Genomic DNA, 27356 nt, shown 5'->3' with positions numbered 1-27356 from the left:
CCCTCTCCAACCCTTGACTTCCCTTTTGATGAGTTCCAACTTCTTTGCAACCTGAAACATAGCAAAACCTCTAATAGGTGTAGACAACGATCTCTTAATATGGTCCTTGAAGTTAGGATGGGAAGCCCACATTATCTCATACCTAAAAGGAGTGGGACCAAATCAAGGCTTATCTAATCACTTCAACAGTAGAGGGTTGTGGTTAGAAGAAGTTCTAAGAAGAGTAGAAAGCATGGAGTTGAGCTCCAAGTCCCATAAAGAAGAGATAATAAATCTAAATCTTACTTGGAAAAGGTGCTCACCTTTTCTATTATTAGACTAGGTAAAGGGCTACCTTGTAGCACCAAATGAAAGAGGCCAGTCATGGTGACAGAGTTAGAAAGATCACCCATGCTGTGAGTGTAATCTTACTAGCCCTTCTAGTTTCTTAGAAGGGAATAGAGGGGAGTTGAAATCCCCAACAAGAATTTATCTCGTATTCTGGTCTTTTATAATGTAATTTTTTATCTCCTACCCAATCAATGGTTAGGAGCATAAATATCAAAGAGGTGCAAATGAACATCTTCTACCTTGAAAGTGACAACTAAGTAGTTCTGAGAGAAATTGTGAGCTTCCCCCTCCACCTTAGTCGGGTTCGACAAGATAGAAATCTCTTCACAAGGCCTCAACGACTCAGAATAAAAGAAAGAAACCATAGACAAGAGCTTCCTTACAATCTTATTAGAGAAGGTACTCTATGCCATTATAATCTCATGAAGCGATAAGATACGGATCTTGTGTTCAAAGATATATTACCTAATAACATATTGTTTCTAGGGACCTTAGTCAGGTTCGACAAGGTAGAAATCCCTCCACAAGCCCCCAACGAATTAGAATAAAAGAAAGAAGCCATAGAGAAGAGCTTCCCTACAATCTTATTAGAGAAAGTACTCTATGGAATTTTAATCTCATGAAGCAATCTTGTGTTCAAATATATATTACTTAATAGCATATTGTTTCTAGTGTTAATTGCCTACCACATGCAATCTCCCTTGCTATAACTTTCTGCCTCTTTACATTTTCTGAAGGTCTTCAAACTTTGACATCCATTCCCACATCAATCTTCTTGCTCCTAGTCTTCTTTTGAGTTTGCCACTCTTCTTCAACATCTATGATAAGACCAACAATATAAGTCTTGTTGTTTGGAGATAAACTAAGAGAATTAGTAACTTCTTCTGCCATTGTCTCACTTTGGGAAATGAGGAGTTCAATCACATTAACACATTGGGAGGAGAGGCGCCTAGCAGCATTAGGGGTGTATAAAACCTTGTCAGTAGAAGTGTCCTCGATAATCAATGTCCCAACCACTGAGGCACTTGGTGCTTCTTTTCTTTCAATTGCTTCAACTGTAGAATTAGATGATTGCGCTTTCTTAACCTTTGCTAGCAAAGGGTCCTTAGATTGAGGGATTTCACCTTCCTAAAGATTGTTACTAGCAGGAGGGGAGGGGGGCGGGGGGGGGGGGGGCGCTTCATCAATTCCAAGATTCCATCAGTGAAGGTGTAATCTTCTAACTTTTCCTTATTGCGATTCACTTGACTAGAAGCCCCATAGGTTCATGGTACAACCTCAACAGAGGGTTTAAATAGTTTGGCACCCCATAGGCTTCAACTACCATCCCAATAGAGGGTTTAACTAGTTTGGGAGGCCCAAAAGAATTGACAATTCTTCCTTCAACTTGGGCTCCTTATGTGGGGGGACTTTACATTCAGCCATCATTTGAAACTTTTTGTTATGCTTGTGGAAGATTAAAGAAGCTTTCTCATACTTTGGATCTTCTGTCCACTTACCTAACTTTGACTTTAGCACCGCAAAGTTGGGGTGAGTCTTGTTAATAGCCAGATTCATATAGAATCTAGCATAAACCAATTTGGATTATGTCAGAGTATCTGTATCCGTTGAGACATAGTGACCACATGCATTATAGACTCATAGGATGATTTGCTCATCTCAAAATTCAATAGGGAGACCTAGCAAATGAACCTACACAAGAGCCATTCTGTTAAGGTAAGCCAATTGCTCAAAGCCAAGTTTCCATTTGGCTAAAGTAAGAAAATGTATACCATAGAACCAATACCCAAACAAAACAAAGGTTAGGTCTTCTTGAGCAATGAATTTGAATAGGAAAAGACCCCAGGCATAACAAAGTGTTAGTACACATATGGACCCCGATTTTAAACTTTCAATTTCAGGTTTTGAACCTCTTTGAACTACTTCGAACTTGGTTCAAAGTGATTTGATAGTTCAAAACAGGTTCAAAGCGGTTCGATAATTCAAAACAGTTTGAAGAGGTTCAACAGTTCAAAGTGGTTCGGCTATTCGACATGCAGATTCAGAATCAAGGTTCAGGCTTATTATTTTCAAGTTCAGTGATTCAGTTCAAAAGTGCAGAAGTGCAGATCAAGATTGTGGAGATCGAGTCTAGTGATTCAAAAACTGATGGTTTAAAGTTTGAGCCTTGTGTTGCAGATTCAAAATGTCAGTGAATTTGTGGCCAGTTCAGAAGTGCAGTTTGCAAGTTCACGACTCTGGAGGATCAAATGTTTCAAATGTAAAAGTAATTCCCAAGATACAATGTTGAGAAATCTGCACATCATGTGGATTTGTCGAGAACTCCCTAGATCGGATGATTCCAAGTTGTTCATTCAACTTTAATGACACATGATGATATCAAGCCAAAGTAATTGAAGCACCTGAACCTCATGGTTAGAATATCAACACAGTGTGAAACAATTTGATGAAATGTTGACAAACACCTCTTCACCACGGAGCCTACTGATTTGAAGATGGCTAGAATGCATTGTAAATCCACCAAATTGATACAAGCAAAGATGAAAAATAGAAGACTCTTGCTGTCAACTTTATAATTCTGATTTTCTGACAGTCATATAGACCCTCAAATAGTGACCTATAACTTTTGACTTGGACATTATTTTCAAAATCGCTTCAGTGAGAATGTGGAAAACTAGGATTGTGACAACATATCCAAAATTCAGCAAGATCCAACGGTGCAATAATTAGTTATGCCCCCCGCAATCAGACCTATTTTTACTGTCAGAATTATTTCTAATCCGCCCAGCATATTGAATATTTTGAGTAAAGCTAGATCATTCAAATGATAGGTGGCATATGCAAACTCTTTCACATAATGGTGATATATGACAGGTGTCATGGTCTAAAGATTTAGATTCTACAAGTATTCCTGACGTTATCTTTATAAAGATAATTCTAAAACAGACATCGGGTCTAGGAAAGTGATAACAAAGAATAGCTTCCAAACGTAAGGAAGAATCAGTTTTAATAACTGAAAAATTATGAGGAAGGTAAAGAGAGGCAGATTTTGAAAAGAACCAGTTGTGCTAGGAAACTGAAGAAGAGAAGGCGGCTTATTTATTGAGGAGTTTCTCATTACACAGGGTCCACTTTTTCTTTTGGTGACTGTAGACTGTGTGCTACAGCAGGGAGAGGAAATTTTTAGATTTGTTCTATTTTTTTGTGAGGCTATGAGAAGGCAGAGCTGCTGTTTATTTCATTTCTAAACTGTGTGTTAGAGATAGGATAGATTTTGATTTGTTTTATGTAATGCAAAGGAAGAGTTTAAGTTTTCCTTAGACAGTGATTTTGACTGTAAAGGTGTAAGGGGATCTTTGCTGTCTTTTACGTTTTGGAGAAGGGAGGCTAGAGGATAATTGTCTAAGAACTTTGATTATGATGCATTTTCCTTCCACTAGTCACAATCTTTGTGTTGTTTTCAGTTTTCTCTAAAAATACATTTCATTGTCACTATTTTTGGATTATGGTATCATTTCAAGATATCTCCTAAAGCTTTGATTCCTCGTTTTCTCAAGAGGATGGAAAATACTTCTTTGATCTCGTTTGCTTTATAATGCAGCATTTTAGCAAGTGAAGTTTGTGTCATCTGCTATTTTTTGCTGTTCCTTTCTTTTTAGTTTCTTAGTTTCCGCATCTACTTTGTGTTTACGGGTAGATGTTTGTAAACCTTTCGTTCTTTTTGGTCAAAAGCATCCATATCTAAATTCATTGTAAATCATATACGGGGAGCTGTACCCGGATAAATTCAGAGGATGCTTACACTCTTTCAATAGTGAAGTGACCCAACTGTTAGTGCTGATTAGTCTTCTTACTTGTGCATTTAGAGTTATATTTGCATGTATTTTCTTGGACGACAATCTGTTCACTAACACAAAGTTACAAATTCTTCCTTTTAACTTCCATTGTGTCGCAACCCACTTCCTAATCATGTTTATGGAAGGGTAGCAGGAAAAATATCTCCCCTCCAATGCTAGGTGCATCTTAGACACAATCCTATCCAACATGGAATCGGGGAGAGAGATCTCAACACCTTCGTGAGTTTGCAAGAAATCCACAAGGAGGGATTCCAACTACTTATTAGGGGTACCAACTAGTGCGTTTTTCCAATCTATATTTGCATGTATTTTCTTGGAGGACAATCTGTTCACTAACGCAAAGTTACAAATTCTTTCTTTTAACTTCCATTGTGTCGCAACCCACTTCTTAATCATGTCTATGGAAGGGCAGAAGGAAAAATATCTCCCCTCCAATGCTAGGTGCATCTTAGACACAATCCTATCCAACATGGAATCGGGGAGAGAGATCTCAACACCTTCGTGAGTTTGCAAGAAATCCACAAGGAGGGATCTTATTAGGGGTGCTCGACGTAAAAGGCCATCTTTGGACGAAGTACTCCCACTAGGTTAGTGCAAGTCGTGATAATATACTGTTTGTAAATGTCAAGTCTAATGTGCCCGTTCAACTCTTGTTGAGAAGGAAGGAGGTTAGTGGGAGCATCTAGTGAGAATAGGAAGGGGGGAGATGATCAATCTCGATCTCGATCAAGCCTAGTAAGGCTTGGGTGTACCAGCAACAAGCTTGCCAACTGAGTTAAAACTAGTAATAGCTTTAGAAGAACAACATGCTAGGTAAGAGTATTTGTGACAACCATTAATCAAATTCGCAAATCGCCGAAGGCGGTGGAGGAACTAGACCAGATCAAAGATGGCCCCAAGCTTGAAAGGATGAGCCCCAAACTTGGCAAGAACAACATGAGGAGTAGACAGATGATATCTGATGATGTGTCAAAGGAGAAGGTTCTGGACACGCTCAACTGAAGTCCAATTGTAATCCAGGAGGGGGGACCCCACACAATAGCTGTAAAGTACTGTCGACTTGACCAAGGAATTGAGGGATTATTACGAAGTAATTGGTAAAATACTTGCTTGTTATTGATAGAGACCAAGAGGTCATTATATAAAAATGAATGAAACGATGTTTCCTTAGGAAACAATCGTAAAGAATAGAAACATTCTATTCTAGCTATCAGTTATCTACAACTTAAATATTAGAAACATTCCAATATCTACAATAATTTAGAAATAGAGTACCATTAACTAATAATAGACTATTATCTATTATTGTAATACCCTCCTTTAATGGTTAATCTATCCACCTAAAGGTTTGAGTTCGACAACTATGAAGTTCGGATGAAGTTCGGCAAGGTCAAAAAATTCGGAAAAATTCTAAATTAAATTCATCTTATATTATTTTTAAAAATATAAATAATAAATTAATAATAATAAATAAACATACTAAGTATTAATATTTTACTACTAAAAAATAAATAAAATATACATCAAATACTAAAGTTTTTTCTCACAAAAAATATACTTATTATTTACTTTTTTTTATATATAAACATAAATATTATACCTATTATTTTATTAAAAACAATAATAATTATTTCATTAAAAATAATACTAAATAATGAATTTATAAATAAATTAATAAATATTATAAATAAGAAAAAATAATAGATTTAAGAAAAAATTGAATATAATAAATATACTATTAATATTTATATTGTTTAATAAACATACATATAATGTAAAGGTATCCAATTCTAATTAACATCCATATACTTATATACTAATGAAACCTAAAAATGAAATTGAAGATTTCTGCCGGGAATTTGCTAATGGCCGCTCTCGATGGAAGGTCGCCAAGACTTGTAATGGCTGCTCTTGATGGTAATGACCAGTGATGTGAGATGCACAGACAAACAAATAGTGATGTATGCACAGACATGGATAGAGACGACAAACAAGGATGTGAGATGCAAACGTCAGACGCCTTTCGAAATTGATGCATTATTATCTAATGGGGATTCCTTTGTAGGTTTTTTTTTCCTATGTTTCCCAAAAAAAAACAACACCAAATTGCTACTGTATGAATTTCATATCAAATTTCAACGAATTGCCGAATTTCAAACTTGAAGCCGAAAATTCGGCGAACCCTATGACTTTAGCTATCCACAACACCAAGTTGTCCTCTGAATTTGACAAACTTATCAGGACTAAGAGGCTTGGTGAGAATGTCAGTAGTCTTATTTGTGGTAGGAACATACTACAAGTCTATTGTCTCGTCTTCAACTAGCTGTCGTATGTAGTGATAATGAACTTCCACATGCTTCATTTGTTTATGGAAGATTGGATTTCGTGCTAACTTGATAACGCCTTCATTATCAACAAACAAAGTAGTTGGTCATGTTGGTGACATCTGCATATCCCCACGCATCCGACGAAGCCAAACAACTTCACATCCTACCTTAACATTTCCTCTATATTTGGCCTCTGTAGAGGAGAGAGAAATTGCTTGCTGCTTCTTACTAGTCCATGTGACAGCACCGGATCCCAAATTGAAACATATCCAGAAGTTGACTTTTTATTGTCAATAGAGCTTGCCTAATTTGAATTTGTGAATCCATTGAGTCTAAGTTTAGAACTTCCAGAGTACAAAAGTCCATAATCTGAAGTGCCATTCACGTAATGAAGCACATGCTTTGCGGCCATCCAATGATCAACCTTAGGAGCTATTATAAAGCATTGATATAGCTGATTGCGAAGCTGATCTTAGGCCTAGTAGTAGAGAGGTAGATGAGGCTGCCTACTAGTTGCTTTTATGTAGTATCATCAATAGAAGGAGAATCAGACTTTGCGGGTAACTTGAGACCTTTCCCCATAGGTGTAGATGCAGGCTTGCAATCCTGCATATGGAATTTGTCTAATAGAGCCCTAGCATATTTGGATTGAGAGATGAATATACTAGAAGATTGTTCCAAACCTCAAACACCTAGGCAATAATGTATGAGCCCAAGGTCAGTCATATTAAAAGGCTGGCATAAATTATGTTTGATTCCCTGAATCAAAGATGTCAAACTACCAGTGATGATCAAATCATCCACATAAATGACCAGAAGGATGATGTCATTGTCAGTAGTCTTGATGTAAAAATTTGAGTCTGAAGAACTCCTCTGGTAGCCTTGATCATTGAGGTACTTATCAATTTTTATGTACCATGCCTGAGAGGCTTGCTTCAAGCCATACAGTGCTTTCACTAATCTGAGAACCTAATGTTCTCATCCGACAACCTTGAAACCAGTAGGTTGTGTCATGTAGACCTCTTCATGGAGATCACCATTTAGGAAAGCACTCTTGATGTCCATCTGATGGACCTTCTAGCCAAACTAAGTTGCCATGGCTAGGACTAATCTGATGGTGATCATCTTTGTAGTAGGAGCAAAGGTATCCTCATAATCAATGCCCTGATGTAGAAGAAAAGCCTTTAGCAACTAAACGAGCTTTGTACTTATCCAAAGTACCATCAGATTTGTATTTGATTTTGTAAACCCATTTGCAGCCAATGGGTTTCTTCCTAGGTGGAAGATCAGAAATGATCCAGGTGTTATTCTTCAACAGGCTATGGTTTTTAGATATCATGGCTTGTCCCACTCTGGAATTCCTTTAGTCTCAGAGTATGTTTGAGGTTCAAACAGACTGTGAATGTTGGCCATCAAAGAAAAGTTAACAGACTCTATAGGTTTTCTCTTTTTTTGAGCAATTCTCCCCTCATTGAGCTCATCATCTCAAAGATCAGCAAGTGTCTTAGCCCACTAATTAGGCCAGAGAGGAAATGACCAACATTAGTATTAGGAGATGCTTGGCGATCAAGTTCCTCATCAAAAGAGTCGAGATCAAACTCAGGGGAAGCATCTACAAATTTGGGTGATCTTGCAGGAGAAGCTGGAGGTGTCTGGACATGGATCATTGGTATAACTAGAGTTATAAGAGCTATTGGATTCTTCCCATTAGGTGGACCTAATGGAAGCCTAACTCCCAAATCATGAGCTTTCATAAGCTGGTCTGCTGGGTTAGGAACATGAGAAACAGGCTTGAAAGGTCTTTGTTGCTCATTGAAGACCACATTACGACTGTAGATGAGACGAGATGTCTCAGTGTCGATCAAGCAATAGGCTTTGTGAAGACTATTCTATCCAGTAAGTATGAGTTTCTAACTCTTGGCATCCAACTTGGTATGTGATGTATCAGGGATCCAAACAAAAGCTAGGGAGCCAAAATCCTTTACTTGACTGATTTTGGGCTTGCAACCTTACCGAGCCTCTTCCGGAGTTTTACCTTTGACCGCCACTGTGGGTGACTGGTTCAACAGATAAACTATAGTGTTAATTGCTTCTGCCTAGAACTTCTTCGGAACATGTCTCTGTTCGAGCATGGATCGAGCCATCTCGGTGATTGTTTTGTATCGACGTTCAACTACACTGTTTTGTTGTGGTGTGTGGGGTGTGGTTAATTGGTGTTTGATGCCATGAGTATCCAAGAAGCTAGAGAATGCATTAGAACAAAATTCCCCCCATTGTCCGACCTAAGAGTAATAATACATTTTCCAGACTCTTTTAAAATACAAGAAATGCATCTGATTTCTCTTTAAGAAAATATATCCGTATTCTTCTACTGAAATCATAAACAAACATCAAAAAATACTTGGACCCAAGAACAGATAGAGTGGTCATAGGGCCATAGATATCAACATGAACAAGTTGAGCCACCTGAGAAGCACACCATAAATCACCACTTGTGAAAGGTGTGCGATGTTGCTTCCCAGCTTGGCATGCATCACAAACTCCAAGGTGTTGAGTTTGAATCTCTGGCAATTCAAGAACAAGCTCATCCTAACCAAGCTGTGAGAGATAATGCACATTTAAGTGCCCATATCGTTGATGCCAAGGTGTGCAAATAAAAGACCGCTAACTAGCCATAGCTAAGTTCCGAGAATCACTAGAATCAGTATGTCGGAAAAGACCATGATCCTCAAGACCCACTGCAACAATCTATTGAGTACTTGATCAATGATGGTGCACTGATGTGAACTGAAGGTGACATCCAAGTGTGGAGAATGTTGTAGTAATTGACCGACTTAGAGTACATTTAGTTGGATCCTTGGAACATAGTACACATAGAGGAAAATGAGATTGCTCCCAACAGACCGAATTTGTATGTTGCCTTTGCCGACAATAGTGTACTCTTCTCCACCACCAAAAATAACAGAGTTTGAATAACCGGTAGTTAGTGAACTAGTCTTTGTGGTGAGTGAAGTGACGAGAGGCACCCTAATCAATGTACCAGGAAGACGACTTGACATGATCTGTAGGTCTTTTAGCCATGAAGTCATAAAATGCAAATTCTGTTTGCTCAGTGTGCTCTGGACTGTTTGCTTTGGGTTGCAAACCTGATTGCTTAGATTAGGTAGCTAAGCATTTCCGACTTATGACCTTCATGTGACCAAACTTGTGGCAATAGTTGCATTGAATGCTCTTCTTCCGGGAGCTATCTGAAGCTGGAGCAGAAGACTTCTAGTGATTGTTGAAACTTGCCTTTATCCTTCTAAAAGGATTTAGCAGCAAAGGCTTGGTTTGTGGAGGTGGAGCTAGAACTGCTACCGAACTGTTGTTTCCACTGATCTTGTTGAAGTAGAAGTGTGCAGAGATCAGTGAACTTTAGATCAATACCAGAAGATGTGATGTTGAGAGTCTTGATAAATTGCTCATCGGACTTTGGTAAACTCCGAAGAGTGATAACCACAATATCCTCTTCCTCCATCTTGTGACCAATGACGAGCAACTGATCACAAATTTCCTCAATCCTATTCAAGTGTGCTTGGAGCGAGGTTTGCTCATCCATGATAATAGAAAACAGAGTGTTCTTCAAAAGGATAGCTCTGCTTTTGTCAGAAGTCTCATGAAGACCCTTTGAGATGTGTCCACATCTCAACAACTATCTCACCGGATGGAATCTGAGAGAGTTGATCATCAGCCGCAGATAATTTGAAAAGCATCACCGCCTTTTGATTATTCAAATCCCATGTATCCTAATTAGTACCAGGAGCAGTTAGATGCTTCGTAACACCTAGAACAATTTGATCAGGTATTTCAATCTTCAAATATTGCTATGATCTGCTACTTCTAAGTGCCATAATTTCAACCATTGAATTTTGAGTTGTGCTCGAGCAGAGTGTTTGTCAAAGATGCCATGGCACATTTTTCAATGAAAAATGTGAAAACTTGTGAGGGCATGTTCTTTAAGGCAAAAAAAATGGAAGACCCATAAAATTTGAAGGATGACGCATAATAGAGTTTGGAAAACCCAGAAAGAAAATGGTTTCTAGATCTGTTGGCTAAAAAACTGAGGCATGAAAATTAAGGCTCTCAAATAAATAGACAACCTAGTTAAGCTCTCAAAAAACCCACTGAGAATATGTAATTAGAAAAAAATTCCAAGGTCAAAAACTAGGGTTCTAAAAAACCCTAGTTGGCGGCTATGGAGGTCGTTTGTTGTAGAGAAAATGGTGGTCTGAAGTAGTGAAATTGTCGATTAGGAAAAAACGACTATAAAAATCATCACTAAAACAAGCCATGAAGCCACGATTTTTTGCCCAAAAAGAATGGCATTGGATGGAGACATGAGTAGAGCAAAAGATCGCTGGAAAAATAACAACCGAAGGCAATTGTGTAAAACGCGATTTGCAGGGAATGAAACATTAAAAAAATGGGTCTTTGTAGCAATTTGTGCATGTACGCGATTTGTCCCAAAAGAATCGCGAAAAACAACCAATAGAACTTTGCGTTTTTCAGATGCAGATGGACGAAAATTGCTGTTGATGGTGTTTTGGGAAAGTAAACAAATGACCAAAGCAAAAGGGTTAATGGCGCAAATTTCAAACAATGGCCAAAAAAAACTCTGAAACCCTAGATGATTTTCTTAAGAACAGAAACTCTATAGGTTGTAGATAAAATATCAGAAATAATTTCAAAAAATTTGAACAAATAATTTCGAAAGAAATTCGAAATTTATCGATTTTTTTAAAAGTATAGGCTTTGATACCATATCATGAAGTAATTTGTAAAATACTTGCTTGTTATTAACAGAGACCCACAGGTCATTATAAACAAATGAATGGAACGATGTTTTCTTTAGGAAACGATCATAAAGAATTGAAACATTCTATTCCAGCTATCAGTTATCTACAACTAACTTAAATATTATAAACATTCTAATATTTACAATAGTTTACAAATAGATTACCATTAACTGATAATAGACTATTATCTATTATCGTAATAGGGATCACTTGGATGTAGTGTAGTGAAAGTGATGTCTGAAGCACTGTCTCTATAATAGGGCTAGGGAACCCAATCCCTTATTGACCCTATGCTACATAACAAGTCTCAAACTGAAACAAGGTCCAAAGAACTTAACCACAAGGTATGTGTAAGAGGATGTGATCTCAATCTCCAAGCCCTAAAAATAGAAGTGAAGATGGGAGGTCTTCCAACAGTTGAAGACCATCACTTGGGTCTTACCCAAGTTCACTACTAATTGCTGTAAGTGACAAAAGGAAGCCAAACCCTCAAGAAGCAATTGAAGACCCTTCGGAGAGGAGGCCAAATGAACCATATCATCGACAATAAGAAGAATAGAGATTATAACCTGGTGCAAATAGCAACCATCCTTGGGGAGTGTGAAATCCCAAAGGGAAGCCTCCCATCGATGTAAATGCTGAACAAGGTGCGGGAGAGAGGACAGGCTTGCTTCACTCTGATGTTCTTTGGATCAGGTTAGAGAACGTGTGGAGAGTCTTGAACCTTCCCACCACATTCTTTTATAGCCTCATAATAGCCACCACAAGAGTCTCGGAAATCCCAATGTCTCTAATCCTTTGAAAAAGTGTCATGTGGGGAATAGAGTCAAACACTTTGCAAAAATCCACAAAACAACAATAGACTTTTTCCAAGCTCTGTTGAGCCTCATCAATGATAGTCCGCAGTGTCAGAATGTGGTCCATGGTAAGAAGAAAAAAAAAACATATATTTAATGAAAAATTCATAGAAATGACTAAATTATTAATTTAGGAAAGAAAAGGTGCCGATCAAACAAAAAGTTTAACAGATTTTATAGCAAATTACTGCTCAATAATTAAAACTGGGTGTCATCAGATTTAAAAAGATAATAAAAATTATCAGCTGAATCCCTTGCATGCAAAGCATATATGAACAGCATGCAACAGCTCCATTGTCACTCTTAACTAAGCAGCCACTTTTTATTTCATTCATGCAATCTCCTTGATTCTGTGAAAATTGTTTTCCATTGGTTCATCAAAGATTCCTACAAATCCCAAATATAAAAACTCAAATCTGTCATCAAATAAAACCAGAGCATAGAAATGGTTTACTGAGAAATAAAAAATAAATTGTAGAACATAGCCTGAAGAAGCCATGAGTTCTGGCAAATTGGCAAACAGATGAATATCTCTCCACATGAAGTGAAATAATTGTCAGGCCCAAATCTCCATTGTGGACAAACAAATGGGGAGATATCATGGGGGAGGATTACACAACATGGAGAGAAGGCTAAGAATGGTAACATTATAATAATGATAGGAGCCATTGAACTTCTTCAGAACACTTCTGATTTGAGCTTTAAATGTGGGGGATTCATAGTTTCTTCTGTATATAAGCTAAACAAAGCATATCATTCATTTCTGAACTCGAATATTTTTAAGCTAGGTCAAATAATTCAGAGTATTGAGAAATGTAATTATGCAAATCTAAGTTTACTGGAACAAAGTTGAGAAATTGATCCACAATCAGATGCAAAGAAAACCATATGAAAGACTAAATTTGCATTATGAAATTGACCAGAAGCTTGTTTAACGACTGTTTATCTCATGGTGCGCGAGCTCTTTATGATCAATGGTGTTTAAAAAAAATAATCTGCACAATTTATGTACAATGTAGGCGGTGGTTGAAGGTGTTGAAAGACAGCTTGGCATCCAAATTATTGCATCTGAGAAATTGATGTAGTTGGTTTTGTAATTTTCTCAACAGATTATCGCAGAAGCCACAGATATAGCAACCTTGATGGGATTATTTTTCCCTTTCTTAGAGATTTGTTTTCTGTGCCATAAAGAGGTTTGGAGATCTACTAAAAATTTGTATTCCATATTTCTGCCTGCTTTAAAATGTGAGACAGGTTTCTGGGCAACTATAATTATTTTATTGCCCTCTCTTACCCACACGTCCCATGTAGGTAACTCTCTTGCACATATGCATGCGTGCGTGAGCGTGTGTGTGTTTGTTTTATTGGTCATCCATGGTAAGCCCCCATGGACGTGCTTTTTGGACCACTTTTCTACGATATTGTACAGGCGTGTAAGAGCCCTGCTGGCTTGCTCAGGAACTACTGAAGAATTTTCGCTTTGTTTTTGTTTTAGAAGTTTTTGCAATTTTTTTGGTTTTGAATGTCTATGCTTTTTTTTTTGTGATTTCTAAATATATGAGAATGGTTAGAGACAAATTAAACAATTAATTAAAATTCAGAAGCCACGTTCATTCACTAATTTTATTTACAAATCAACAAATATCAACCAGAAAATTAGGTAACCTGGATGATGCTGAATCCTTGTGGCTTTGGTGGAGTGAATATATTGCAGCTCAAAGTGTGAATGCTACCCTCAGACTTGTCTCAAAACAGATGCCTCCCTTCTTGACACCAGAACATTACAATTTCCCAAATCGCCATACTGCAGATGTGATGCCAAAACAGATATTTTGATCGGTGCTGTAGTATTTCAACGCAGCTCAAACACTAAGATCGCAGGTATTTTTGTGCCGCCTGGTAACACCAATCTCAGATGCTCAGATTGAAATGACACTTAACCTCAGCAGATTTGCCACAATTGCAAATGCTAGCCTTCAAATTATAACCATATGCAATCAAATAGAAGATAAATTATCAGGAATTTGCACAATTCACAGGCAATTAAAACCAATTCAGAGTGCTATCAGCCAAGAGGAAAATTCTGACTTTCCCATGTGATTCCCCAAACCCTTGTTTCTCCGTGGTCAAGAAAAGATAAACATAATGTGTGTGTGTGTGTGTGAGAGAGAGAGAGAGAGAGAGAGAGAGAGAGAGAGAGAGCGATCCTTCATCAAGTTGTCCTTTTTATAACATTTTATGGCTTGAATCTTCTCCCATACACAAACACCCAAGAGCTTCGTTGATACACTTTTCACTAATGAAGCTTCAACTTTACACCATCAAATTAGAACTATGAAATAATAAAGTTATTAATTAAGTTAGGCTTAATTAATAACTTGCAATATGAAACTCATTAAATAATCCCAGTCAATCACTGAAGGAGCTAAGTTGCCAGGTGCCTCAGCTGCACTGGTAAAATAGAAATTTTGCTAGAACTAACTTACTATAAATAGAAAGTCACTTCACTGGGACCCTCTAAACATAGTGTCAGCTCATGAGGGTTGTGATGATGAACTGACATCGCCAAGCTACTGGAACCTGCTAAATCGGGGACATTACAAGGTGTATGTGTGTGCATGTGCATGCTGTGTATGTGTGTGTACTATATTGGTTATCCATGGTTAATCCCTATGAATGTGCTTTTTGGTTTAACTATTCTGTTATATTGTTTAGGTTAGCTTCTATATGCTCCCTTGACTTTCAAATTATTGCAATGGAATCCACCACATCACCCTACAGAATTTAAGCCATAGCTACAATGTGAGCACGGATGCATGCATAATAATTACAATCACATAATCATAATAGCATGTTATAACAACTTGCTGCAATACGTTTTGTAACAAAGTAAATCGTCCTACACAAATATCAATAGATACTTTTCCTTGTGTGAAGTAAATATAAAATAATTTATGGCCATAGTTTCAAGAATATATTGATTCTAGGGGTTTAGAGAAGGTGAACTAAAGATAATTTTAGGTCACTGCCAACATAGACACAAATTTGTGTATTACTATGAAATCCTCCTTTGAAAGCCTATAAGGGATTTTCCATTTACCTTCTATATTGTGTTCATTGAGGTGCACGTACTCTTCAACTCTTGTGCCTTTCCTGTAGTACATGTACCTGGAGCATCAGGCCAACACAGGTTGCACCAGTTATCCAACCTCCAGATATAAATATAGTCTCTCACATTTGTTCGTCAGGTGGACATATTTGTGTACTAGTCTGTCTTTTTGGAGATTTACGTTGCAAATGCCACAATTGAGCCTTGTTAGCATTCCTTCTAAATTTCTAATAGTAAGCAATTGCACAATACATTAAATGTATATCAGAGTATTTTACTGCTTTATTCCATATTGTAATGCACATGGATGCTTCCATTTATTATCAGGGAATTGTGACAGCTCCAATGCTGTATGCTTTGGAGGAATTTCCAGAATTGCATGGTGTAATTGCTCGAAGGTTCAAGAATCCTGGAGATGTTGACTATGTGAGTTCTCTTCATTTTTTGGTCTGGGGAGTTTTATTCATCATGCTTATTTCTTTTTGGACATTTATTAATGTTTCTTATTGCCATTATCTTTTAATTTTCTAATTCTAGAATGGATGCCATGCTTATCTGTCCCAAAGGAAACTTAACTATAGATGATGGGAAAAATCTGTTTCTTTTCTTTTATATTCTTCCTTGATTAGCTTTGCTGGTGCTTGTCTAATTTTTATGAATATATGCTTTTGGATAATTTCTACAGTTGTTATTGCGATTAAATTTCTTATCAGACTGCTCTAGGTATAACAATTTGCAGATTTGAATGTACTAATTTCTCTTTTGTTGCAGGTTATGATCAGACTTTATTCTTGAAGGAAGTGGTTTAGTGGAATACATGAAATACTAATGTAAATCTGAGAATGCAATTTATCTTCAGGTCTGCAATGTGGAACTTACCAATGAGAGTATTTATTGATTTCGATACCTCTCTTGGTTGTTCAGTCATTATAGGTATTGTTGTAAAAGACACAAAGCCAAAAGGCATGTCATGAGAGGACATGTCTCATGTCCGCTCATGACATGATATAAACAATTATTAACCTTATACTAATCAGCTTAGTTAATGCTTAACCAAACATGATTTATACTAAGTCGCTGATCTGTATAAACATAAATGAATCATCTGCTCGATCCTATTATGTCTTAATGTGAATGCATCCAATCATAATTACTTGATCAATATTAGGCAAGAGATCTTTACTTGATCACCAAGAGAAAATATAATCTGTAAGTACAGATTTCTGCATACTTGGTTTGGTATGAATAGTTTTGATTGAATGCAAGGATTGTTGTTTGTGTGAATTCAAGGCATGTGAATGATAATTCTAATTCAGCACAAGTACTATGCAAGTGTGTATGCATGCATGTATATCTGTTCACATAGTGAACTGATATACATACATACATACATGCACGTATGCATATAGTTACCATAATCAGTTATCCTTGTATCTGATTGAGGCTATTATATATCGACACTCCCTCTTAACTAGGGAAGATAACTAAGTATAAATCGAGATATCACCTAACTTGTGATACCAAGGGGTATAGAGAATGTCAAGTCACATGACATTCTTATATCTTGGTTATGCTATGTGCACTGACATCACGTCACATGATGTCTACCATAACCTATCGTGGCATGCCCATGGATATTATGCCACATAATATCCACAATGATTATCTCATTAAGAACATATTGATACACAAGCAATATCAAGTCAGCATGATATCTATCAATAAGTTCAAGAGATATAACTATCAAGTTTCAAGACATTTCCATGAATATCAAGTCAGCATTATATTTCTCATGATAGTGAACATTATAAAGTCGTCTCTTTACAATGTTGAATACAAGTGTATATTATTTGATAGATCGTCACCTTTTAATAATCTACATAGGGGAGTCCATAAGTCATGGAGTCATGCACATGGCAATAAAAGGTTTTACATGGATTCACCACGGATTCACTCACGTGGTGTTCTCATGGCATCACACACATGGCGTCCACCATGAACCATATTAGAGGGTGAATCCATCATAACTACTTCTAGGGGGTTGAACAAGGGTTTTACTTTAAGCTTCTCTCTCACAAAGAAGAATTCAATAAAGTACATTTTAAGAAATCACCGATGTTAAGACTCCCTCTTAGCAAAGGCTTTATTCTTCACAACTCCAAGCTAGTCTCCAAATGCACAAACTTTACTTTTCGTTTGTACGTCAGTAATAATGTAACTTGTCTAGAAGCCATTTACACGGTTTACTCTCTCTGAGTCATGATGATCAAATATCCACGTGGCTGATCTTGTAGCAACTTTCTTTATTCTGCTCACGACATTATTCGTAGGAGTAGTCTCTCGTACACAAACGTACTTGTCTGATGTCATAGTAACATGAGTGAATGTATTATCCCCAAGTTTGATTACATCAGATATTCATGCTAATGTGGCTCCCTTCTTGAAGCACCAAGTACATGTATCAACCTGCTGACCTCTATGCCCAAGGTTGCCTCTAATGGACTGTCAAACTCCCTCTGAATGTTAAAGACTTTCTATTAGAAGAAATGCAAGCAATTTTCAAGATCATTCCTTTCTTTAAGGAATTATCTGATGCTTGTTGGTCCATCCTAAAAGCATTTGACATAAATTAATAATAATAGTCCATGACTATCTCGAAGAGAAACATCAATACATGATTCACTATTCAAATAATATATCATAAATTAATAACAACATGGGAGCATTATTCAACCATAAAGAATACTTATCTCTTAATAAGTTAGTCTTCCACTAGTGTGTGAACATGAACTCATACAAACATGACCTTTAAGCCTTCTTACAATTCACAAACTCTCGAGTCAATAATCAGAGAGTCCCATAAATGATATTTCCAGCCTGACATGCGAACATCAATATATGCAACTCTATAGATGAAAACTTCCGACTGTGGTCACGCGGTTCAATGATAACTGAATATCTTTCAATTCTTTCAATGTTTCAAACTCATTCTTGATCAAGTTTTTCGGATACGTTAGATTCCAATTGTGAACTCAGTTATAAGCTAGGAATATTTCAGGGCAATTCTTCGTCAAATAATCCAACAACAAATGATGTTCGGAGTCCTCCAACAACACAACAAAACACGTTAAAGGATCAAGGTTGGCACAAGTGATATCAAAAATAGATTACTGATATTAGGAGTTGATAATACCAGGGGTATTTAATATCTAGTGTCACTAATTTGTCTTCATATAATATATGACATTAAGAAAATAGTTAAGATTTCCTTTATAGCATTAAGTCTCCATTAATTTTATGCCTATAAGTCCAAAAGCTTACCAAACAGAAAACAAAAAACTAGCATTCACAAATTTAAGATCTATCAAATGCAAACACAATCTTGCCAAATAAAGGTAGGAATCCTTAATAAATCCATAAAGAAGGATCATATCGCTTCCTTAATAAATCACACCTTTTGGATATAAATCAAAATATTTTTCCACTAATGTCATTTAGTGGTCATCATTATGTAGAGGCTTGATATTTGTTCGACTTTGTCTTAATAGGATGATAAACATCATCATAGTCTTCCCAACTTAATGAGTCAACAATAGTCAATTAATTCTCAAATCCCTATTTCAGATCGCTCCATAACATCCCTTACTAATTCGGATTCTTTAGTGATTCGACATTGGAAGAGTAAACTTCTACAGGCCTCACCAGCCCTTCTTAACTATTCTTTTGCTATTGATAAAATCATTATCGTTGTTTGTCTCTGTTAAGAAAATTACTCTTTTACTAAAGTGATGTATTCAATTCACATTAGTTTGATCACCTTTTTCCTTAGTTGCCGATTTGTGAAACGAATTTGATACGGGCACATGAAATAGATCCATGGATTCAGGATTTTTTTCCCTATTATGATTCATGGAGGATTCGTGCATATATATATATATATATATATATATATATATATATATATATTGAAATATATACTAAAAAATAAGAGAAATATACATAGTTCTAGAACTAAATCATTTAATAGTTTGAATCTATGATTCTATTATACTTGATAATTGATCTATTTTCACAATTATAATGAAAATCAACACATTCACATTGAATTACTAAAAGTGAAAGTTTGTAACATTTGAAATGTAGATCATTAAACTTAAAGTTTGTAACAAGATTTACTAATAAAAGAGTCAAGAGTCAAGCCTAAAGTTTTTGGTTTAATCATCAAATGAATTTTCAAGAAAATTCGCATCAAAGGGGTACTGATGAGCTCCAAGTGCCATATCTATATCACCGGAGGAACCCAAACCAGCTCCACTAGTAGTAGAGGGGATTGTGAACTCATAATCCTCCTCTTCATCATCCACATCAAGCAAAGTGGATCTAGCAAGATCTAGGATGGTCATATCTAAATCAGGAGTGTCGGGTGCTACATCCCAAAGCTTTTTGGGCCCCTTATTGTACTTAGGATCCTTCCATGACAACAAGCACAAATAGTTGTGAATGAACACAAGGTCTTTTGCTTTTTTTGTAGCCAACTAGTTGCATTTGACTGAGTGGATAAAGGAGTATGTACTCCAATTCTGCTCAACTACAAAAGAGCTAGCAACCTAAAGAGAAATTAAGAAAATGTCGATACAACAATCAAGATAAATTCAAGGAATTGAGAGTGTTAACTTTAAGCTTAAGAAATCAACTTTAGGTGTTAAATTTTTCAAACTTACTTGGGATAGGATCTTTATGGCAAGAGGTTGGAGGTACGTGAAGTCTTGCCCATGAAGGTAACACCATTTAATGGGATCCATCCTACTTTGGTCTATTATAGCAATAGGGTGGAAATTATCACTTGAGATGAAGGCAACAAATTCATTCCTCACAATTGCCTCAATTTTTGGATCTTGGAATATTTTAGCTAGTGCTCTCTTATACCCATTTGCAACCTCTACATCTCTAAAGGGTGGCACTCTACCTGGAAGGCGAATTATATTTGCACTATAGTACCTAGGGATAATGTAAACACAATTGAACATTATCAAATATCAATAGCAAAAATATTGGATAACATAAGCACAAGCATTTGATAAGCACTATAGTAGCTCGGGGGTAGAGCATATGCGAAGAGGTGAAAAGGTGTGGTCATCTTGTTTCGTCGATGATGAACAATTGCTTCCACCTTTTTGTAAAAGGTACCCTGAGGATCATTCTCCCTCCTCTGTATGACCTAGGATATGAGATATGAATAATAATTATAATTAGTGATGATGTCAATTTAAACTTTAGAATCTGGATATCTCTCAAATAAACAATTGTAAAAGAGTGTAGAACTTACCATTTTAATCTTTTCCAACATAGTGTCCATGGAATCATAAATATCCCCTAGGCATGGCTCATCACTGTCTGCAAAGTGAAGCATTGCCATTATTGGATCGATGACTTCCAACACATAAGTTACAAGATCCCACCAATCCTCATCTAGTATCATTCTTCTCACATTTAAGGCCCTTGTTGTAGTGAAATTTTTCCAAATGCCCCATTGGGGGCTAATGACCATTTGTTTCAATGCTTCCTTTACCTTCACAAGTTGTCCTAAGACGATTGTGTGAGAGGCAAAGTGGGTTTCAGCACCCTAAGAACATGTTAAACTCAAGTTAGTAATACATTTAAAAATTAAAACATGTTAATGTAAAGAACAAAAAATATATTACAGAATCCAATAATATATAAATTATAATTGAATATTAAATTTACAAATTTACCTTCAATAATTCCAAGTCTGAGAAACTCCTAAAAGTTGCTTGTGACATGTGGTGACTTGTCATAGACATTTGAATCTCTTCAGCTTCCTCATTTTTTTTTTCACCCAATCTATTTCGGTGCCAATTGATTTTATCACTAGGTTGAGAGAGTGGCTGGTGCATGGTGTCCAAAAGATATGATCATATCTAGACTCTACAATTATCCTTGTAGCCCTACAAACTTTTGCATTGTCCGTGACCACTTGGACAATATTATTAGGACCCATTGACTCTATGGCATCAATGAGAATGTGTGAAATAAATTTTGAATCTGTTAGTGAAATAGGATTTGTAACTTGTAATAGCACTAGTGAAATTTTTATGTGTTTTCCAAGTTACTATATGGATGAATATATATGTGAAATAAAGAGGCATGTCTCTTTAACATATCAACTTACATTAGTTATAGTTATAACACAAGTCATATATCCTTAACATATTATAATGGTTATATATATATTACTCTTAATATAAGTTAATTATCCCATATATAATATTTGTCATATATTATATATCTCATATATATAATATAATTTATCTGACATAATTATAACATTAACACTCCCTCTTAATGAAGAAGGATAAGACACATAGATATTACACCATAGGTAATATTTCAAAAATAATGCATATAGGAAATCTTTGATCAAAAGATTTCTAGAATATGATATCATGTAAGTATCGGCCTATCAGAATATCAACATATGATTTTCACCAATTACTATTTGATATCATATTTGGTAACATGAGCATTGGCCTATCAAAATATCAATCAAATGATATTCACCAAATACTCTGAGTAATGGCCTATCAGAATATCAAGGCAAGATATACACCAAGTACCAAAAATATATCTATACAAGCAACTTGCAGATGATCAAATTAATGATATCAACCGCCTAGTTGTTGATTTATAAGATAAAGCCTTTACATGAAACAATTTCGCAAAAATGAATCATGCTACAAGTTATTGTAAGGACGTCACTTTACAACAACTTCTAATACAAGTGATAATCATTTAGAAGTCATCACTTCTTCATGATGTACACAGGGGACAGGCTCATACTTGTATGACATCAAAAGTTCACATGAAGTCCCCACAAAAACTGTCATTTGGTGTTGTCACAACATTCACCATGAAACATATCAGAGAATAAGGTTTCTCCCTCTTAGTTTGGTATCAACTTTTCTGACCTCTTAGCACAAGGTTCTCTCCAATGAAGTATTAGACTTCCTCTGAATCTGTTATCATCCTTTTAACCTCTTGATAGCAAGTCATGTCATGCTTCCTTAGTTCAGTGGTTGTCCTGATAGTATAAGGCCTTCTAGCCTACATACATGAAACTTTATCCCATGAATCATAGTCCTTTAGCTGTTATAGTTTCTAACTAGTGGAGAATCCATCAACAAGGTCCACTCCTTCTGAACCAAGATCATCAAAAGTTGGATTTAAGTATTTATTTTTTGCTCACTCTCTTTCTCCACGGCTACTTCTAATGAACTATTAGACTCCCTCTCATAATCTCAATTATCAAGGATATTAGCTTCAAGAGCCTCACATTATCCAACATAATCATCACAGCTTCTTTGGAGCTACTATCATAAGATTGAGTTTTTACAATATTGGTAGCATGCCTAATGTTCCCATCTTCTTTCCTGCAAGGACATTCTTAGAGACAAAGGAAAAGATTAAGGCAAATGACTCTTTATAGCTCATATAGAAGTACAAATAAGAGAGAGACTACAATGAGTAAAAAAAAGTGTAATAATGAAAGATGAGAAATACTTATCTGCACATGAAGGTCCATAGACATTGAATCACAAAATGCCTTCTAATTAAATTTGAAAATGGAACATCTCTCTTTTAAAGATGGTTCAAATGTGAATAAACATTGTTTACTATTTCCACTTCGCAATGTGAAATTCCCATTCTTATACCAAGTAACTATGTTCGATGCCTTTATATGACCTTCCTGGTAGACGCTGATTGGTACCTCCCAATTTTAGTGTTGGTTGCACTCAGACTGCTCACTGTTTGGTTAAACAAGAATGTTGTTTTTTGATGATTATTAGCAGACCACTCCTCATTGAAGATGAAGATTGTTGTTAGCTAAAGAGTTACTGCTTGATTTAGATATTGCCACCCTCTATTGCCTTGCCTTTTGATTTGATGATGGTCTTCCACTTTATTCCCTCGGCTCATCCCTTCATTTTCCTCATAAATAAATTTCCCATAAAATATTGCAGTCTCTCTATAAGTCCTTAATTATATTGTATTTGTCACTACCCATACAAATTAGTGGTATTGAACTCTTATAATCTTCCTGAGTCCAAACTTTATTAATCACTATGTAAACTCATCAATAGCCATCACTTGAGTATAAGTATTAAAGTATTTTCTCTTCGCACGACATTCCTAATATATGTTATCGATGTATTCCATTCCTACCTTAGATAGTATTGCGGCATGTATCCCTCTTAGACATCTTCTATGCTTGATTGAGATTGATGTCCATTTTTATTCAATACTCTCCTTCTCGGTACTTCTATTTTCCATATTATAGCACATTCATCATTGTATATTATTATATATGTTTGTATTACGAATCACACTTCCCTCAAACACATTAATGTTTCTAGATCTCTTATGTTGCATGCGAATTATATTCTTCTACTCTGGCACTTTATCCATTAGGATCCATGGCTGTAAATTCGCTATAAGTCATCATTAAGAATTCCATACATTAGTTATAAGGATACATTATAAGTGTTTTGTATGGATACATTAGTTATAGTTATAATACAAGTCATATATCCTTAACATATTATAATGGTAATATATATATATATATATAAGTTAATTATCCCATATATAATATTTGTCATATATTATATATCTCATATATATAATATAATTTATCCGACAGAATTATAACATTAACAAAATCTTTCACTTGCCCTTCACAATCAACTGCCTTCAAGAACATTGCCCCCTTAGGGCATACACCAATAACATTGATCAATGGACGGTTTCTACAATCTTTCCACCCATCCAAAATAATAGACACACCTGATTGAACCCAAGAATCTCTTATTGGTTGAAGTTCAGCCTCTACAAATTTCCTTTCATCGTGTATAATGGTTGTGTGCAACTTCTCATAACTAGGTGGTCTGTAACCAAGGGGTGCTTCATTTATTGCTTCCACCATCTCCTTAAAATAAGGTGATCTCACAAAATTAAATGAAACACCATTTGCAATTAAACATTGTCCAATTTTGTGATCAACAATGTCTCTCAATTCATTTTGGAATGCCCCATCTAGTGGGGCTCTCTTGCGGGTGAGTGGTGATGGGTGTGCATCTTCATCATTTATACTTGGCACAGGCAAAAAAGGATGTGTTCTTGTGCTTGTTTGATTGGATGGTGGTGTTGGTGTATTTGCTCTTTTGGAAGCACCACGTTTTGCTTTTGCAACTGCTCTATCACCATCTTCTTGCTCTTTTGCTCATCAGGTTGCTATTTGTGCAGCTGGTAATCCCTTCTTATCTAGCCCACTACCTTCACACATGTTAATTCCTTCACCCGCAGGGCCCAAAAAATGTAGTTTCACTCGGGAATAAGAGCTCCTATATTGTACATTGCAAAAATTACATCTCCATATGTATGACCTAGTTGTAGGACATTGTGTGATTCTTGTTGTGTGTCTCCATAAAGGAAACCCCTTATCAATTTTGAATCTTGATGATCCAACCCCACCCACTAATCCTTAACTATTTGTTGTTCTATTCTTGCAATCTAGAAAAAAATGAAAGAAAACCATCCTTCAACACTTAACGTAAAAACTTGGAAATTTGGAAAAGTAGAAATAAATCAATAATCTATGAAAGAACTAAAGAATATGGTTGAAATGCATACCTTAAACACTTCTTGTGAGGTATTTGGAGCTCCACAACCAATCTCTTTCGAATCCAAGCACTTCACTTCAAACTAGCAACTATGAGAGAGCAAAATAGAGAGCAAATGAACTTGCATAATGGATTAAAGGGTCATTTTAAGGATTTAGACAAACAAAAAACATTAAAAAATTGAGTTGGGCCCACCTGTTTTTTTTGATGCTTCCTTGGCTGTGAATTTGCATAGATCCACGCTAGATCCTCAAGGATCTGGGCAGGATGCTCGATCCTACCTATGTATCCATTAGGATCCATGGCCGGCGGATCCTGACGGATCCCCAGGGAGGATCGAGGATTCTACCCGAATACTCATGGATCCATGTGCGTATCTAGATCTAGATTGGACGCGAATCTGGATCTGGACAACGACACGCGAATCTAGTAACTCATGGATCCACATGCAGATCCAAATCCAAATCGGACCCGAATCTAGATCCGGACTCCGACACGCGAATCCGTTAACCAAGCCTTTTTCATTTGCTCTTACAATCAGTCACTGCAATAGAATTTATCCATTCACATTATGATCTTAAGAGAAGTTGCTTTCCTTATTTTATATCATTGTCTTCAAACTTAGTCTCTGCATTCTTTATAAATTATAATGTTTACTTCAGCGCTATGACCCTTTTTCACTTGACTTTCTTGAGGCTTATTAGGTTGCCGCATAGTATAATCATCTGAATTTTTATCTTGATTTTTTCCATGAAAATATATTGCAAAACACCTTTTAACATCTCCGATTCATCAATACTTTCGGGGTCTGTTATATTTATGAATAATTTATTGGATTGTTTCTCATACTAAGTGCTCCTATTAGTCATCACATCGCTGCCTTAATAAAACACCACTCCATACAATTGCTGTTCCATCGTCTTATTATGATTGTCTCTAATCAAACTAGTCAACATTATAATCATGAGTCACACTTTATTTGCTAACTTGCCATTTCTTGTCTTCATGAATGATGCCTGATATCTTTGAGCCCATCACTGGTCTTTATGAGTTTCCTTCTGCTTTCAGCATCATTAATTGGAAAATATGATTCTGGAAATGGTGACCTTGAGTCAAGAACATGTCCACTATTGTGGTTCACTATCGTGAGAGGATATAGATGCTAAGATAATAAGATCACTAATTAGGTTCACAATTGTGTGAGGTTCCCTCCAAACAATCAATTCCCAATATTGCGAACATTTTTTTTTGTGTGGCAATAGACTCTAATGAAAAGTATACTCGAACCTTGCCAAATTGGATGAAATTGCGATCTATTCCAGTCTGTATCATTTATAACTTAAACTCGGTAATCGTGACTTTTCAATATGTGAATCGCTGCCTTTAATCTCTAAATCTTTCGTTTTTAATATTAAAAAAGTTTTTCAACAGGTACAACCAAGAGGAACAATCTAAGTAACCATTACAAAATGGTCAGCCAAACCTTTAAAATTGCTGACCACAACCAACAAAGATTAGAGTATCAAGACTATAGACTGAACTTTATATCTACAGAATAGACAGAGTAGCTTGAATTGACATGATTAAAGTAATCTGGTGCAGCGTAACTATTAATGATAAAAAATATCTTAAATGCGTAATCTAGTGCCTAAGCTATTAACATAAGGCATCATATCCTCATGATTGACTTCACATTGACTAATGTCTTCTCTGTTTCCATGCCCCATGTAATGCTGCCTAAGCTATTAACATAAGGCATTATATACTCATGATTGACTTCATATTGACTAATGTCTTCTCTGTTTCCATGCCCCATGTAATGCTCCTGGTTCAAACTAAGCTTTTCATCAAAGATATCAGTGGTGTCTTTGTTTGCAGTATGTTCATCTTCATGCATAAGCTGCTCTTGATTCATCCTCAGGCTCTCCTGGATAAACCTCAGGCTCTCCTGGTAAAACCTCTGGCTCTCTTGATCATCCTGTCCAATACTCTCCAACTCCTCATAGGATTGAATGTCCTTGCTGAAGATGACCATGGCTCCATCCTTCAACAGTGAGTTGAATCTTTCTCTTGAGTTTCCCAGAGAGACAGTGAGCTGAGACAATGTAGAAATGTGTGAGTTTAAAGTTAAACACAGTTAGGTCCCGCTTCCTGTTTTGGAAAATCTCCCCATTCTTCTGTTTCCAAATGCACCATAAAATGTGAGCAGTAAGCACAAACCAGAATTTATTCAGCTTGTTATCAAAATCAGCCACAAAACTAGCAAGGATTTCATGCCAAGATATATTGTTTCTAGTATTTTAGGTGAAGGATTGACCAAAAAATAAAGACCAAATCTTTCTA

The 27356-nt window shown here is 36.2% G+C and overlaps 1 protein-coding gene across 2 annotated transcripts in view; it reads left to right on the top strand.

Moving 5' to 3' along the window:
• The window catches only part of GPS1 (geranyl diphosphate synthase 1), a 185285-nt gene that overhangs the window by 139394 nt on the left and 18535 nt on the right, over positions 1-27356 (top strand). For both annotated transcript variants that reach the window (XM_089818979.1, XM_089818980.1), the window contains exon 12: positions 15643-15741. In XM_089818979.1, coding sequence (XP_089675105.1) covers positions 15643-15741 — 99 coding nt within the window. The remainder of the gene's footprint in view (positions 1-15642; positions 15742-27356) is intronic.

The sequence above is a fragment of the Cupressus sempervirens genome, chromosome 3 (assembly GCF_028749045.1).
Source record: "Cupressus sempervirens isolate cs-2001-9-10 chromosome 3, ASM2874904v1, whole genome shotgun sequence".
Lineage (NCBI taxonomy): Eukaryota > Viridiplantae > Streptophyta > Pinopsida > Cupressales > Cupressaceae > Cupressus > Cupressus sempervirens.
Note: the sequence above shows the minus strand (reverse complement) of the source record. Positions and strands in the feature narration are given on the sequence as shown.